The 15,921-nt window shown below is 41.5% G+C and overlaps 1 protein-coding gene across 6 annotated transcripts in view; it reads right to left on the bottom strand.

The window, feature by feature from the left end:
* The window catches only part of LOC105030567 (mitogen-activated protein kinase kinase kinase 12), a 57,970-nt gene that overhangs the window by 8,459 nt on the left and 33,590 nt on the right, over positions 1-15,921 (bottom strand). For all 6 annotated transcript variants that reach the window (XM_013131895.4, XM_013131896.4, XM_013131894.4 and 3 more), the window contains exons 3-8: positions 12,083-12,266; positions 8,491-8,682; positions 7,871-8,029; positions 3,711-3,869; positions 3,422-3,530; positions 1,928-2,037 (exon numbers count right to left, since the gene is read on the bottom strand). In XM_013131895.4, the coding sequence (XP_012987349.3) occupies positions 1,928-2,037; positions 3,422-3,530; positions 3,711-3,869; positions 7,871-8,029; positions 8,491-8,682; positions 12,083-12,266 (913 nt within the window). The remainder of the gene's footprint in view (positions 1-1,927; positions 2,038-3,421; positions 3,531-3,710; positions 3,870-7,870; positions 8,030-8,490; positions 8,683-12,082; positions 12,267-15,921) is intronic.

Here is a 15,921-nt window from a genome sequence, read left to right as displayed (position 1 = left end):
AGAGGGAGAGCAAAGGAAAAGAGAGCAGGGTTTAAAACAGGGTTAAAACAATGCACTGTAGTATTCTGATTGTATTACGACTACATGAATGTATGTTTCTGATTGTATTATGACTACATGAATGTATGTTTCTGATTGTATTATGACTACATGAATGTATGTTCCTGATTGTATTATGACTACATGAATGTATGTTTCTGATTGTATTATGACTACATGAATGTATGTTTCTGATTGTATTATGACTACATGAATGTATGTTTCTGATTGTATTATGACTACATGAATGTATGTTTCTGATTGTATTATGACTACATGAATGTATGTTTCTGATTGTATTATGACTACATGAATGTATGTTTCTGATTGTATTACGATAATGGATTCTCTCTCAGGAGGTCATGATTTCAGAAAGTCAAGCTCTCCGAAAGTCACGTTCTTTCCATGTTCTGGCTTGTGACTGTGTAATTAGCCATTGGGCTTGGGGGATGTCATGATAGTGGCCTCTGTGTTGTGGAATGAATGCACTGTTCTAGAGAGACACGCTCATCTAGTATATATCAGTGAGAACAACCATCTAATGATGAGATGACGTATGGAGCATCTGTGAAGACAACTATGCTGCAATTCCAATAAATAACTGAATGTATCTTTCCCTTGATTCGACCGGGTACTCTATTATCTTTCCACTATATGTAACTGAATGTATCTTTCCCTGGACTCGACCGGGTACTCTATTATCTTTCCACTATATGTAACTGAATGTATCTTTCCCTGGACTCGACCGGGTACTCTATTATCTTTCCACTATATGTAACTGAATGTATCTTTCCCTTGACTCGACCGGGTACTCTATTATCTTTCCACTATATGTAACTGAATGTATCTTTCCCTTGACTCGACCGGGTACTCTATTATCTTTCCACTATATGTAACTGAATGTATCTTTCCCTTGACTCGACCGGGTACTCTATTATCTTTCCACTATATGTAACTGAATGTATCTTTCCCTTGACTCGACCGGGTACTCTATTATCTTTCCACTATATGTAACTGAATGTATCTTTCCCTTGACTCGACCGGGTACTCTATTATCTTTCCACTATATGTAACTAAATGTATCTTTCCCTTGACTCGACCGGTACTCTATTATCTTTCCACTATATGTAACTGAATGTATCTTTCCCTTGACTCAACCGGGTACTCTATTATCTTTCCACTATATGTAACTGAATGTATCTCTACTGTTGTGGAAATTCTTGAACTGATGTATACTTGGTCCTATACATGTATAAATGGGTTACTAGTTAAAGGTACTGAGTCCACATGTTTGGATAAGAAGAGGGATGTGGTCCTTGGGGGGAAGTAGTAGCAATTGGCTTCTTTAGGTAAACGCAACAGTAAACATTATGGCAGGAAGGATAAGGTGGGTGGACAGCCCCCCCTTTGGGTAAAACCTATGTGACACAAAACAGATGGGCACCATCTTTCCACACCCCCTTTTCCCCCTATTAGTACTGATGATTGTCATGTATTAATTTTGAGACTCCTCAGATTATTATTCTGTAAACGTTTGGAGCGTCTCTCTATTTGCAAATAAACTGTTAATTATGCCAATAATTTTTTCTCTCTGTCCTTACTCCTTTAAGAGTTCTGATTGATGAAATTGCCATCACACTCCCTTGACTCGACCGAGTACACTATTATTATTTCCACTGGACACAGTTAGGAATTTACTGCTTGCTTCTATTTCTGTATATATGTGTTTATTTAGAAAAAAAGTTGTTTTGGCTCTGAACTCCAACACGTTTGTAAATGAAACAATGACTATGAGGTTCAGCTTTAAGTTGAGGGTATCCAATATCAACCACCTGCATATATCTTCTGCATTAAAACCAATCCCTCCGTCCTTCTGGTCCCTCTCTACCTGAGCTCCTCTTTGCGTCGTATGATCATCTCCTCGTCCAGCCGGTGTATGCACGTCCCCTCGGACTTGATTTTCTCAAAGTGCTGCTTCACCTCTTCTCGCCACTCCGCCTGTGGTGCAGAGACAGTTAACACAGGCCGCGGTGTGGGCCCGGATCAGGTGCACAGACAGGGCATCTGTGTCAGCCATGACCGTGAGCCCTGTGAATACATTCTATAAGGACATCGTCCTGCCTGCGTATCATTCTGACTTCGACCAATCCCTTCAGCCGATATCTGGCATGTGTTGTACAACTACAGATACATAGGAGAGAGTGTTTGGGGGGAGAGAGAGTGTTTGGGGGGAGAGAGAGTGTGTGTGTGTCTACAGGGTGTTTGCGTGATCCATCCATCACAGTCTCTCTGTATGTGTGTGTGTTTGGTTATTAAGCTAATGGAGTTCAGCAGCCCTCTTCTGCCTGCAGACATCCCTCTCATCCTTCATACCTCCATGTCCTTCCCCCTTTCCTCCACCCCATTAAAACAATCAATAGTCTACCAGCTTATACTTCTAGCTGCTGTCACAGGAAGAATCGATTATAAAATGAGGGTGGGGGTGGGTGAAGAAGACAGGCAGATATGGAGGAGCGGGTCAGAAGGGAGGTGAAAGGGAAAAGAGGGGGAAATTAGGAGTGGGAGGAGAGGAGGGGAACAGGGGAGAGAGAGGGAAAGGAGGGAGGGAGGGAGGAGAAAGGGGGTCTTCACAGTGGTATTTGTGTCACCAGTGGTAATCTGGGGGCTTGCCAGTGGAAGGAAATGATTTCTGTCTGTTCAGTGAGGTTGTGTGAATATATGGTGTACATACAGTACAGCCTTAGAACATCCAGTATGTATGCCTTCCCTTGCTGGACAGACACATTGGTATTGAGTGGAAATAGTTGCTAGGGGCTTTAGCATGGTCAGAAGTCATTGAGTGGCAGGTAGCCTAACAATTAGAGCATTTGACCACTAACCAGTAACTGAAAGGCTGCTAGATCAAATCCCCACGGTGGAGAAGTGAAAGCTTCCCTTAGCCCTTACTGCGCCAAGGACGGCCAGTGCGGCAGCCCCCTGCATCTCTACAACTTGCCGGTTTTGGTTATAAATAGAACTCCTTGCAACTGGCAACTAAAATGGTGTAACCCTGAATTGCAGGATGGCACTTTACTGTTCCCACAGAGATATACTGTTATGTCATGAACCTTAAACATGTCCACTCTATTTTTCGATTTTGTTATATTTACTAATGTGACATATGTTTGACACACGTATCTTGTGGAACTGGGGTTGGGCAGCAGTTCTCTATGATACTTTAGTCAAATCTACTCTAATATGTTTGACACACGTATCTTGTGGGACTGGGGTTGAGGAGCAGTTCTCTATGATACTTTAGTCAAATCTACTCTAATATGTTTGACACACATATCTTGTGGGACTGGGGTTGAGGAGCAGTTCTCTCTAATATGTTCTGCTTCACCTGAGACTTGAAGTAAGTCTCCTGTGGGGTAGACAGCAGGTCAGCTGAGGCGATGTCCAGATGTAGGAGGATCTGGCGGAACGAAGGGCGATTTCTGGGCTTACAGCTCCTGGGACCAGAACGAAAGAACCACAACATTAAACTATGTCCACTTCTTTTTTTGGGGCGTAGGTGGAGGTGTATTTTCGGTCCTCCACAACTTCCTCATCCTCTCCTCCACCCACTCAATCAATCTCTGGATTTCTGATGATCCTCCAATTCTTCTCTGCCCCTTCCATCTCTCTCTCACCAGCACTGTCGCAGCAGGATTTTGAATCCGTCTGGGCAACTCTCTGGGACGGGAAGGTTCAGGCTGTTATTGCCGACTCCCCAGATGATGGCTGAGGAGTCCACATCTTTATATGGCACTTCTCCGGTTAGCATCTCCCACAGCACCACACCAAACGACCTACAGGGAGACAGAGCAACATCCATGAGCTCTGACTTATCTCTAAGACCACACTGAAATCACAACAGAACCCGCAGTTTACTGTTGTTTTTCATTTGTTTGTTTTGGCTTATTTTACTTCATGTACACTCTTTTATTGTTTTCATCCTTGAAATAACACACATGGATCCCAAAGAGTTGCAAAAGGTCCGGACAGTTAATCAGCTTGCCAGTTAGTTAACTAGCCAGCCAGTCAGTCAAGTCAGCTAGCCAGCGAGCCAGACGGCCTGTCTGGTGCCTGTCTGCTGCCTGTCTGGTTCCTGTGTGGTGCCAGTGTGCCTGGATGCCTCAGGGCTAGTGTGTGGCTCCATCCCTGGCGTCAGGTAAAGTCTGGGGGATAAAGGAGGTTCCTTTCCCATGGGGATAACCATGGAAATGTTGTTGTTGATGGCACCGTATATCTCCATGACGACTCTGGTAAGGACCAATCACATCCTTTGTATGCGAGAGGGCACCAATAGTGTTGTGTGGGAGGGAGCTTATTATGATTATTTTTTACAGTCTGCCTCTGGCTGCTTGTTTATTGTTGTTGGAATTAAACAGTATGAACAGACTGTTCACCCTGTAGATTTATAGAATGCAGACTGTTCACTCTGTAGATTTATAGAATGCAGACTGGTCACCCTGTAGATTTATAGAATGCAGACTGGTCACCCTGTAGATTTATAGAAACAGACTGTTCACCCTTTAGATTTATAGAATGCAGACTGGTCACCCTGTAGATTTATAGAATGCAGACTGTTCACCCTGTAGATTTATAGAATGCAGACTGTTCACCCTGTAGATTTATAGAATGCAGACTGGTCACCCTGTAGATTTTCAGAATGCAGACTGTTAACCCTGTAGATTTTCAGAATGCAGACTGGTCACCCTGTAGATTTATAGAATGCAGACTGGTCACCCTGTAGATTTATAAAATACAGACTGTTCAACCTGTAGATTTATAGAATGCAGACTGGTCACCCTGTAGATTTATAGATTGCAGACTGTTCACCCTGTAGATTTATAGAATGCAGACTGTTCACCCTGTAGATTTATAGAATGCAGACTGTTCACTCTGTAGATTTATAGAATGCAGACTGGTCACCCTGTAGATTTATAGAATGCAGACTGTTCACCCTGTAGATTTTCAGAATGCAGACTGTTAACCCTGTAGATTTTCAGAATGCAGACTGGTCACCCTGTAGATTTATAGAATGCAGACTGGTCACCCTGTAGATTTATAAAATACAGACTGTTCAACCTGTAGATTTATAGAATGCAGACTGTTCACCCTGTAGATTTATAGATTGCAGACTGTTCACCCTGTAGATTTATAGAATGCAGACTGGTCACCCTGTAGATATACAGAATGCAGACTGTTCACCCTGTAGATTTATAGATTGCAGACTGTTCACCCTGTAGATTTATAGAATGCAGACTGGTCACCCTGTAGATTTATAGAATGCAGACTGGTCACCCTGTAGATATACAGAATGCAGACTGTTCACCCTGTAGATTTATAGATTGCAGACTGTTCACCCTGTAGATTTATAGAATGCAGACTGGTCACCCTGTAGATTTATAGAAACAGACTGTTCACCCTTTAGATTTATAGAATGCAGACTGGTCACCCTGTAGATTTATAGAATGCAGACTGTTCACCCTGTAGATTTATAGAATGCAGACTGTTCACCCTGTAGATTTATAGAATGCAGACTGGTCACCCTGTAGATTTTCAGAATGCAGACTGTTAACCCTGTAGATTTTCAGAATGCAGACTGGTCACCCTGTAGATTTATAGAATGCAGACTGGTCACCCTGTAGATTTATAAAATACAGACTGTTCAACCTGTAGATTTATAGAATGCAGACTGGTCACCCTGTAGATTTATAGATTGCAGACTGTTCACCCTGTAGATTTATAGAATGCAGACTGTTCACCCTGTAGATTTATAGAATGCAGACTGTTCACTCTGTAGATTTATAGAATGCAGACTGGTCACCCTGTAGATTTATAGAATGCAGACTGTTCACCCTGTAGATTTTCAGAATGCAGACTGTTAACCCTGTAGATTTTCAGAATGCAGACTGTTCAACCTGTAGATTTATAGAATGCAGACTGTTCACCCTGTAGATTTATAGATTGCAGACTGTTCACCCTGTAGATTTATAGAATGCAGACTGGTCACCCTGTAGATATACAGAATGCAGACTGTTCACCCTGTAGATTTATAGATTGCAGACTGTTCACCCTGTAGATTTATAGAATGCAGACTGGTCACCCTGTAGATTTATAGAATGCAGACTGGTCACCCTGTAGATTTATAGAATACAGTCTTTTCATCCTGTAGCTCTTTAGAATTCAGACTGTTCACCCCCCAGGTAGCACAACAGTACAGTATGGAAGTCCAATCAGACTCTGTTAATAGAATTTGGCAGTCATTGCTGGACTTCAGAAATTAGCACCAATAGACATTACCATAAAATATTATTCCATGATTGTTTTTTTATGGCAAAGACTACACAGCCTGGACTGTTCAATACCCTGAATACTGAGCATTCTTTTTGTAGCGAGTGTTCTATACAATATCTTAAACTGAAATGCATAGAGGGATAAATGTTTGATTTCTATACAGTATCAGATCATAGACCCAATGCCATGGTATAGGTACATTAAAGATATTTTCCCAACTGACTCTGATTTTATACAGCATAGCTGTTTAATCTTTTTACTTTTAATAAAAGTGCAATGTTTTATGCTTTCTATAAGTCATTTTGTGCCACGCCTGGTTTTTGACTGGTGGCAGATCAATTGATTAATTCAACCCTTTATTATTATTATTATATTAGCTGCCTCTTCTAGTGTTCTTCTAGGGCTGGAAAAAATGTATTATACTTTTGCGTAGTGCATACTTGTTAATTGTTAATTGCATGTGGAAACTTATTTTACCAACTAATTTATTAGGTTATTCATAAACATGATGCCTACTTTATACATTTTTCAGAAGAAAGTCTTTCTTTAGTCAATACCTAAGACTATAGCCATATTTTTTTATGTAGTTTCTGCCCTTTCTGGTGGATTTTATTGGAATTATAATCAACAGACAATTATAGATTGTTCCAGAGCAGGAAGGTACTCAGGTGTTTTACATCACCAGTCCTGTCTGATTCTTTTAAAGAACAAGGAGTACTTGCTGAAATTACTTCTCCTGTTTTTATTGTCTAATAAAATAGAATCCAATTATCTTTTTGATTTAACAAATTGTCTGAGCCAACTGTCAAAAGATGTTCAATCCAGATTATTCTTTACCGACAAGAACTGGATTTTTTTTTAGTTAGACCACTGAACCCTCTTCGCATCTATAGCACAATTTTTGCAGTGTACTGTACTTTTCCTTGTTTTTCACAGTTTAACGGGGGGGTGTAAAATGTGTGAAAATTTGATTATCCCGTTAGACCAGAAAAAAGACTCTATCCAATGCAGTGGGCTCTAGGCTCTGGGCCTGACCACAGGCTTTAGAGAGGAGATTTCCAACCTCTCCAAAGCACCCGAGCATCTGGCAAATCAATTATTGAATTAGCCAGCATTCCTCTCTCAGGAGAAAGAGAGAAAAAAACTGAAACAGAAACCGAAAATACGAGAGGGCGGGGCCTTGGCACTCTGGATTGTCTGCTGAATTACTCAAAGGATTTGTAAAGATGTGTTGCTATCAAAAGAAATAATGCAATACAGCAGGGGTGGGCAAGCTAAGGCCTGTGGGACGTATCTGGCCCACTAGGCAATTCCATCCAGCCCGCAGTAGGTAATAAAATAGTTTTGAAGGGAAGTAAAACAACTCAACAGCCAATTCTTATACATCTGAATCTGAATTTGAATTATTTAGACATTTTAATGGACCAACTGTGTAAATGTTTCAATGATTGCTCTTTTCTGGCCTGCAAATCATTTATGATAAACAAATTACAAAAAAATAATATACCAGATGTCCACTTTCTCTGAGACAGGTTCATTCCTGATGACTTCTGGGGCCATCCAGGCCACAGTGCCGGCGAATGACATCTTGGTGCTCTTATCACTCATCTCTTTTGATGTGCCGAAGTCTGAGATCTTGACCGCATCATCGTACGTGATCAACATGCTGGGGGTGAATAGGTACAGTCAAGAAAATGTACAACAGCTGTGTATCCATACAGTGTCCCATGGCCTAGAAATATTCAGATGAATCTAAATAAATGAATAGTGTCCTAGTGTGGTCCAGAGGTCTAAACAGCAAATTTACTGATGCAACATGGATCTGAATCCTGCCAACTGTTTGTCTATGTTCCCCACTATCCTGTGAAATAAACCATAACAATTGCAACATGATATGTCTTTTTCTGGTACTGTGAGGCTACCTCTTAAACACCCATGTTTTAAAGTTTTGTCATTTAGCAAACATTCTTTTCCAGGGTGCATAATAGCTGCAGTTCTAGTTATGTTTCTTGCTCCTATCGGCACAGGGAATCGAACCAGCATGCGTAAAGTGGCCCAACTCTCCAGCTGCTTGGCTACCTGCTGCTAGACCTGCAATTACATAGAAATATAGTTTTAGTAACTTACTTGGGTGACTTAAGGTCCCTGTGGATGATCTTGTGGAGGTGGAGGTAGTTCATGCCCCCAGCGATGCCCATGGCCCAGTCAATTAGAAGGGAGGGGGTGATCTTCCTGCCCGCCCTCAGCACCTCATACAGCTGGCCCTGGGCGCAGTACTCCATCAGGATACAGTAGCACGGAGCCTGGGTGCAGATACCCCTGGGGATGGTGAGAAGGAGCAATGGAAGAGAAGACGGGAGGGTGAAAAAAACAACAACATAGAGCTTCATGATGATGCGGGAGCATGGAACGTAGGTGCATGCAGATAGCCCAGGAGGTAGGAGAGAGAGACAAGTAGGGACATGACTCAACATTAATATAAACCTAGTGCAGACTGACCATTTTGGGCAAAAGACAGATAGGCTAGTCCATTTTAAGGATGGCCATTTAGCAGAGGCTCAATTCAAGCAGAGGAATTACTTGGAACAAGGCCAAACTAGGCCTGCGCAATGAATAAGCTAAGTATTAGCTAGCTAGTTAAAGTGGATATAAAAAGTCTACACACCCCTGTTAAAATGCCAGGTTTTTATGATGTACAAGAATGAGACAAAGATAAATCATGTCAGAACTTTTTCCACTTTTACTGCGACCTATAATGTGAACAATTCAATTGAAAAACAAACTGAAATCTTCGAGGGGGGAAAATGGAAAATAAAAACCTTACAATAACCTGGTTGCATATATAACTGGGGATGTGGCTGTGTTCAGAATTAACCAATCACATTCAAACTCATGTTAAATAGAAGTCAATACACACCTGCCATCATTTAAAGTGCATCTGATTAATAACAAATAAAGTTCAGCTGTTCTAGTAGGATTTTCCTGACATTATCTTAGTTGCATTTCAGAGCAAAAGCCACGGTCCGCAGAGAGCTTCCAAAGCTCCAAAGGGATTTCATTGTTGAAAGATATCAGTCAGGAGAAGGGTACAAAAGAACTCCCAAAGCATCATCAAGTGGAGAAAATATGGCACAACAGAGACATTACCAAAAACTGGACATCCATCCAAAATCGATGAAAAAACGAGAAGAAAACTGGTAAGGGAGGCTTCCAAGAGGCCTACATCAACATTAAAGGAACTGTAGACATTTCTGGCAAGTACTGGCTGTGTGCTACATGTAACAACAATCTTACGTATTCTTCATATGAATGGGCTATGGGGTAGGGTGGCAAGACAGAAGCCTTTTCTTACAAAGAGAAACATCCAAGCACGGCTGAAGTTTGCAAAAACAAACATCATGCATGTGGGAAAATGTGTTATGGTCTGATGAAACCAAGGTTGAACTTTTTGGCCATAATTCCAAAAGGTATGTTTGGCGCAAAAACAACACTGCACATCACCCAAAGAACACCATATCCCCAGTGAAGCATGGTGGTGGCAGCATCATGCTTTGGGGCTGTTTTTCTTCAGCTGGAACCGGAGCCTTAGTCAGGGTGGAGGGAATTATAAACATTTCCAAATACCAGGTAATTTTGGCACCAAACCTTCAGGCATCCGTTAGAAAGCTGAAGATGAAGAGGAAGTTCACCTTTCTGTATGACAACGACCCAAAACACACATCCAAATCCAAAGCGTGGCGTCACCAGAAGAAGATTAACATTTAAGAATTGCCCAGCCAGAGCCCAGACCTGAATCCAATTGAACATCTGTGGGGTGATCTGAAGAGGGCTGTGCAGAGGAGATGTCCTTGCAATCTGACAGATTTGGAGTGCTTTTGCAAAGATGAGTGGGCAAATATTACCAAGTCAAGATGTGCCATGCTAATAGACTCCTACCCAAAAATACTGAGTGCTGTAATAAAATCAAAAGGTGGTTCAACAAAGTATTTGTTTAGGGTGTGCCCACTTATGCAACCATTTTATTTATTTTTTTTCTCAAAGATTTCAGTTTGTTTTTCAATGGAACTGTTCATGTTATAGGTCACATTAAAGGTGGAAAAGGTTCTTACATAATTTATCTTTGTCTCATTCTTTTACATCACAACAACCTGGCATTTTAACAGGGGTGTGTAGACTTTTTATATCCACTGTAGCTAGCAACTGGTCAGCCAGAAAATTGTAAAAAGAAGGAAAGTTAACAATGAAAGAATGGCATTTCATTACAGATGGGAGGTTTGTCTGGCTGTAATTAAAGAATTTGCAAATGTTAGTCTTAGCAGAAATACAGTGGCTGATGGTGTGGATCAGTTTGCCATCGATCTACAAGAGCAGCTCATTGAAAAAGAGTCCTTTGTAGCTTACTAGGTGTTGATGAGAGTACTGATGCTACAGCACACCTCAGTTGTCAATTTTCATTCACTGAGTGAATTCCAATGTATCCGTTACAGAAGAGCTCTTGGGTGTTAAATCAATGCATGGCACAAGTTGAACAATGTGTAAATGAGGTGAAGTTGGGATAAACTTACTGGACTGACAACGGATGGGGCATTTGCTATGTGCAGTGAGAGAAACTGTTTGCTGGGGAGGACAATACAGAAGATGCGGGAGGAGAACAGCCTGGCAAGATGGAACACGGACTGAAGATGGTAACATTTAAGTAGTTCTTCATCAGGGGTTTCAATCATCAGTTTCAATCATTTCCAGATACTGTGAATTCTGAGTATCAAGACATGCCATATCACACAGTAGGCGGCTAAGTCAGGGCACAGGGCTGAATCAATTTGCTTTAGTAGTGTGAGGAAATCCATAGTTTCATGGTTAGCAAGGGGAAGGACATTAAAGACCTCCAGATTTGTGTGACATAACAAGCCATCTCAACACGCTGAACCTACAACTGCCGAGACGCAATCATGTGATTGCCAATATGAATGACTACAATCCTTCCAAACAAAGACATTTGCTTGTGGGATAATAAAAGTCAACAGGACAGCTTGGGACACTTCCATCCACCCAAACAACGGTAAACAAGCTGACCAGCACAGTCTTCTCAAATGGAAATTCTGCACTTGGGAAAGTATGCTTTGACCAGACTTTTGCAGGAAGACAGCTGCAACTTTAAGGCAGCTTTTCAGTAATCAGTTCACAATTGATGTGGTATGCACACCAATGGACATTCAGATGGAAGTGATAGAACCGTAATGTAACAGCGCTCTGAAGTCCCATTTGATTTGGTTGGGACTGGCCAGTATTACGATTTTGTTTGAGAAAAAAGGCCACAGCTCCGCCTGCAGGTCGCTGGTGTGCTGCGCATGTTTGGCAGCGCATATTTGAGTACTATTCTCCATGATGATGATAAACAGAACGTCTTGCAGATTGCAGCTTACAGACAAACACCATGCCATTCTCCTGAATTCACACCAAAATTGTTAATCTAAAAAAAGAAGCCAAGTGTCAAGTAGGAACAAATTCTGGAGTGCTGTTTGGGTCTTTGGATAAGAAGATGAACATGTTAAATAACAACAGTTTGCATTCAAGTGCTAATTGGTCAATAACCTTATCTTAGGTGTCAAATAGTGTTATTTAACTTGTTTAAACTAATTTCCCTTGCATTGCTAGGGTTAGGGGTAAGCGTTAGGTCTAAAATAAAGCTAAGGATTAAAGGACAGGATAAGATTCTCACTTGAAGGTGATAATATTGGGGTGTTTGAGCTTCCTCAGATGTCTGATGTCCGTCTCCTTTATGTCCCGGACCTTCTTCACGGCTACTTCCTGTCCATGGAGCTTCCCCAGGAAGACTGCCCCCTGGGCACCACTGCCAACCCACTGCAGCTCTGAGATGTCCTCAAACGGTACCTCCCACAACTCTGGAGGTGAGACAGGAGAGGGCAGAGGAGTGGTGTGGGAGAGAAGTTGGAGAGAGAGGGAGAAAGAGTCAAAAAGAAATAGGTCAGTTATAACATACTGGCAAAAAAAGCAATAAAAAAACATATCTTGTAAGACTATCTTATTTATGAGCGACAGAGTGTGTCACTGCTTTTGGAATGGCATTAACTGAAAAACTATATTTCCAATATTACTAAGGTAGGATGGATCCTATTATCTAACATAACATCTGCCTTTAACAACAGAGTTCCAGGTCAAATCATGCACATGAAAGACAACTAAAACAACATCATATAATACAGCCATGATTCTTATGGAAACCATTTTGTCAGTCACTTATAGATTCTGAAATTAACTAATCCATCAAGGCGGATCATTTATCATTCATGGTATCCTGGCTGATTTGATAGATGTATATGATAATTCTACTGGTGAAAAGAGGGAACAGCAGTGAGTTCAGCATCCTGTATTCACCGTCTGTCTGTTTCCCCTCCCTGGGCACGCTCCCCGACCCCCATCATCCCCTTCCCTGGGGAATCCTCGCCCCCACCCCCCCATTCTGCTATCCTTCCAAATTAGCCCCTAAACCCCCCTTTTCTTCTCAACACTCCCCTTGTCGCCCCCCTTTTCTTGCTACCCTTTTACAACACCCACCTAAATAATCTCTCCGCCTGTGTCCCCTCTCTCTTCCCCCTGCAGAGCACAGGAGTCGTGTTACAGCATTTTCACCACAATGGCTCTGAGTAGGATTTCGAGTGAGAAGAGTATTAACCAGAGGATTACGGTTTTCTGTCTGTCTGACTGTATGTGTGTGTTTGTTTCTGTCTGACTGTATGCATGTGTGTGTGTGTCTGTCTGTCTGACTGTATGTGTGTGTCTGTCTGACTGTGTGTGTGTGTCTGTCTCTCTTTTTGGGGAGGTGTATTCACACACTACAGGTGTAACAGACACTGGGGGTATTAAAAAATATTAAAATCAAATCACTTCCCCTGGGAGAAGATGAGGCTACGTTCAATTCCCTCGCATTTGTTTTTGAATTGAGAGCCAATATAAGAGGTCCAATACTACAACAGTGTTCCCATGTTCTACAGTGTTCCCATGTTCTACAGTGTTGTGACATTCTTCAATGATCTGATGCTCTATGGTGTTCTGATGTTCTACAGTGATCTGATGTTCTTCAATGTTCTAAAATGTTACATCTTGTCCAAACAGGCCAGCCTGAGCTGCCTTATCACAAAGGGTCTTTAAAATGGTCACATTACTTCTTTACCTCTTCTTAGAGGGATTCAGAGGGGGAACATTATGTACAGTACAAGCAAGGAATGTAGAGGGCAAAGCTCAAGAGTCTTGGAAAAAATAGGAATAAATAAATGACAGAAACAGAGATGTAGGAGACAGAAACAAAGCAGAGATGTAGGAGACAGAGGCAAAGGGTCTGAGAAAGATGTAAGAGAGGGAACCAGAGCACAGAGGGATTGAGCGATAGATGGAGGGAGAGAAAGAGGCAGAGAGAGAGGAGAGAGTTAGGGAGAGATTGAGCAATTGAGAGATAGATGGAGACAGCGTAGGACTAGTCCATAAAAAGCTTCAGAGGGCGTTTTTCCTCCATTTAATTTCCTTATCCATCCATGTGTATTCACGACTGTGTGCATGTTCATGCAGTGTGTGCGTGCATGTGCACGTGGGTGCGTGTATGTGAGATGCAGGCAGGCAGGGATGAAGGCCTGTTTTTGTCTGCAGCTTGGATGCTACAATAGCTTTGGTCTCCCCTGGGACCCTCTCCACAAAATCTAACTCATACATTATTCAATACCACACACTGACCCGACACCTTTCATCTCAGTCAACACACACAGCAGCATCAAACACCAGCTCACACGCACACACACACACGCTCACACGCACACACGCACACACTCTCACATAGACACAGATCTGCCGTTACACACACATGCACATGCAGGGACCCACACACAGATGATAATATATAATGCAAAGTTAGTATGAATATCTACAAATAAATTAAAGGAAAAATGGCTGAAACCAAAACTTTGAACTTGCAGAAATATCAGAAACCAGCAGATATGATCCAGAACCCTATGGAACCTATTCATCTAACAAGAAACCAAAGGTTTTCATCTGCTGAGAACCCTGATTCTACCTCTGGAAAGTGATGTAGGTACGTAAGTTCAACACAGTACAGGATAAAGTGTGAATATAAACAGTCTGCCAGGAGTGAACGGCACTTCACAGAATTTTTTAGATGATGTTACAGTATCCTACATTTTGATCAAATTCAACAACAGAATTCAGAAGTATTCTAGACAAAAGATGAAGACGGGTCTTCAAAATGGGTCTTCAAAAGTGTTCCTAACTGACAGTGTTACAGTATCTTAGGGATGTTAGGGAACTACATGTTATATATCTGTAACTGCAGATTTATGATTTCTTTTTCAATTGTTTAGTGTCCACAAAATGTCCCCAACAAATGATTGGCACCCTTGATAATGATGATAAAAATAAAAACAACAACACAGGCAGAACTATACTGCAATTGGAATATGTTGTACTACTGGTGATCAAGGGGAATTAACCATCATAACACCTTAACTGTACCCCCCCCCACCCCCAAAAGTAGTTTCACTTGTTTTAAATATGTTTTCAACCCTCCCCTTGCTAAGAGTTTCCTGCTATAAATTTACTATAACTTTTTGTATGAAGTTGGAAAACACATTGAAACTGATCTTATTCCATCACTCCATACTGAATTTTTTTGAGGTCCTTGAAATCATTCAGTTAGTACTTATGTCCTCAGGTTTTCAATAGAGTTGGAGAGTCTGGAGACTGAGATGGCCATTGCTAATTTTAGAGGTTTGTTAAATGAACCACTCTATTTTGATTTTGATGTGTGAGGCATTGACATGCAATAAGACTTACTGCCTAACATCAGACTACTTCCTGGCAGAGACTCTTTCTTTGCTCGGTAAGGCTTATAATGCCATTCACCTTAACAAGGCCCCAGGACCAGTGGAGCTCCACAACAAATATCTACCACCATGTTTTAGAGTACGTATGGCATTCTTTTTTGCTCATGCATTTATAATTTTGACAACAAACTGAATGCATGAATGAAAATATCTATTTCCATGTAACTATTTTGCTAAATAGAATTGGCACAGGTATTGGAACCAGTGCTTTGGTCAGATGACATGAAAATAGGGCTTGTTGGCCACGCACACTCATTTTGGCATCACAATTAAAATGCTTTAGCAGAGAAGAAAAACGACTGTAAAATACACTCACTTAAAGGATTATTAGGAACACCATACTAAAACTGTGTTTGACCCCCTTTCACCTTCAGAACTGCCTTAATTCTACGTGCGCAATTTCAGTACAGTGAACTCATTGTCATGTTCAAGAAACCAATTTGAAATGATTCAAGCTTTGTGACATGGTGCATTATCCTGCTGGAAGTAGCCATCAGAGGATGGGTACATGGTGGTCATAAAGGGATGGACATTGTCAGAAACAATGCTCAGGTAGGCCGTGGCATTTAAACAATGCCCAATTGGCACTAAGGGGCCTAAAGTGTGCCAAGAAAACATCCCCCACACCATTACACCACCACCACCAGCC

This window comes from Esox lucius, chromosome 17 (genome assembly GCF_011004845.1).
Source record: "Esox lucius isolate fEsoLuc1 chromosome 17, fEsoLuc1.pri, whole genome shotgun sequence".
Classification (NCBI taxonomy): Eukaryota; Metazoa; Chordata; class Actinopteri; order Esociformes; family Esocidae; genus Esox; species Esox lucius.
Note: the sequence above shows the minus strand (reverse complement) of the source record. Positions and strands in the feature narration are given on the sequence as shown.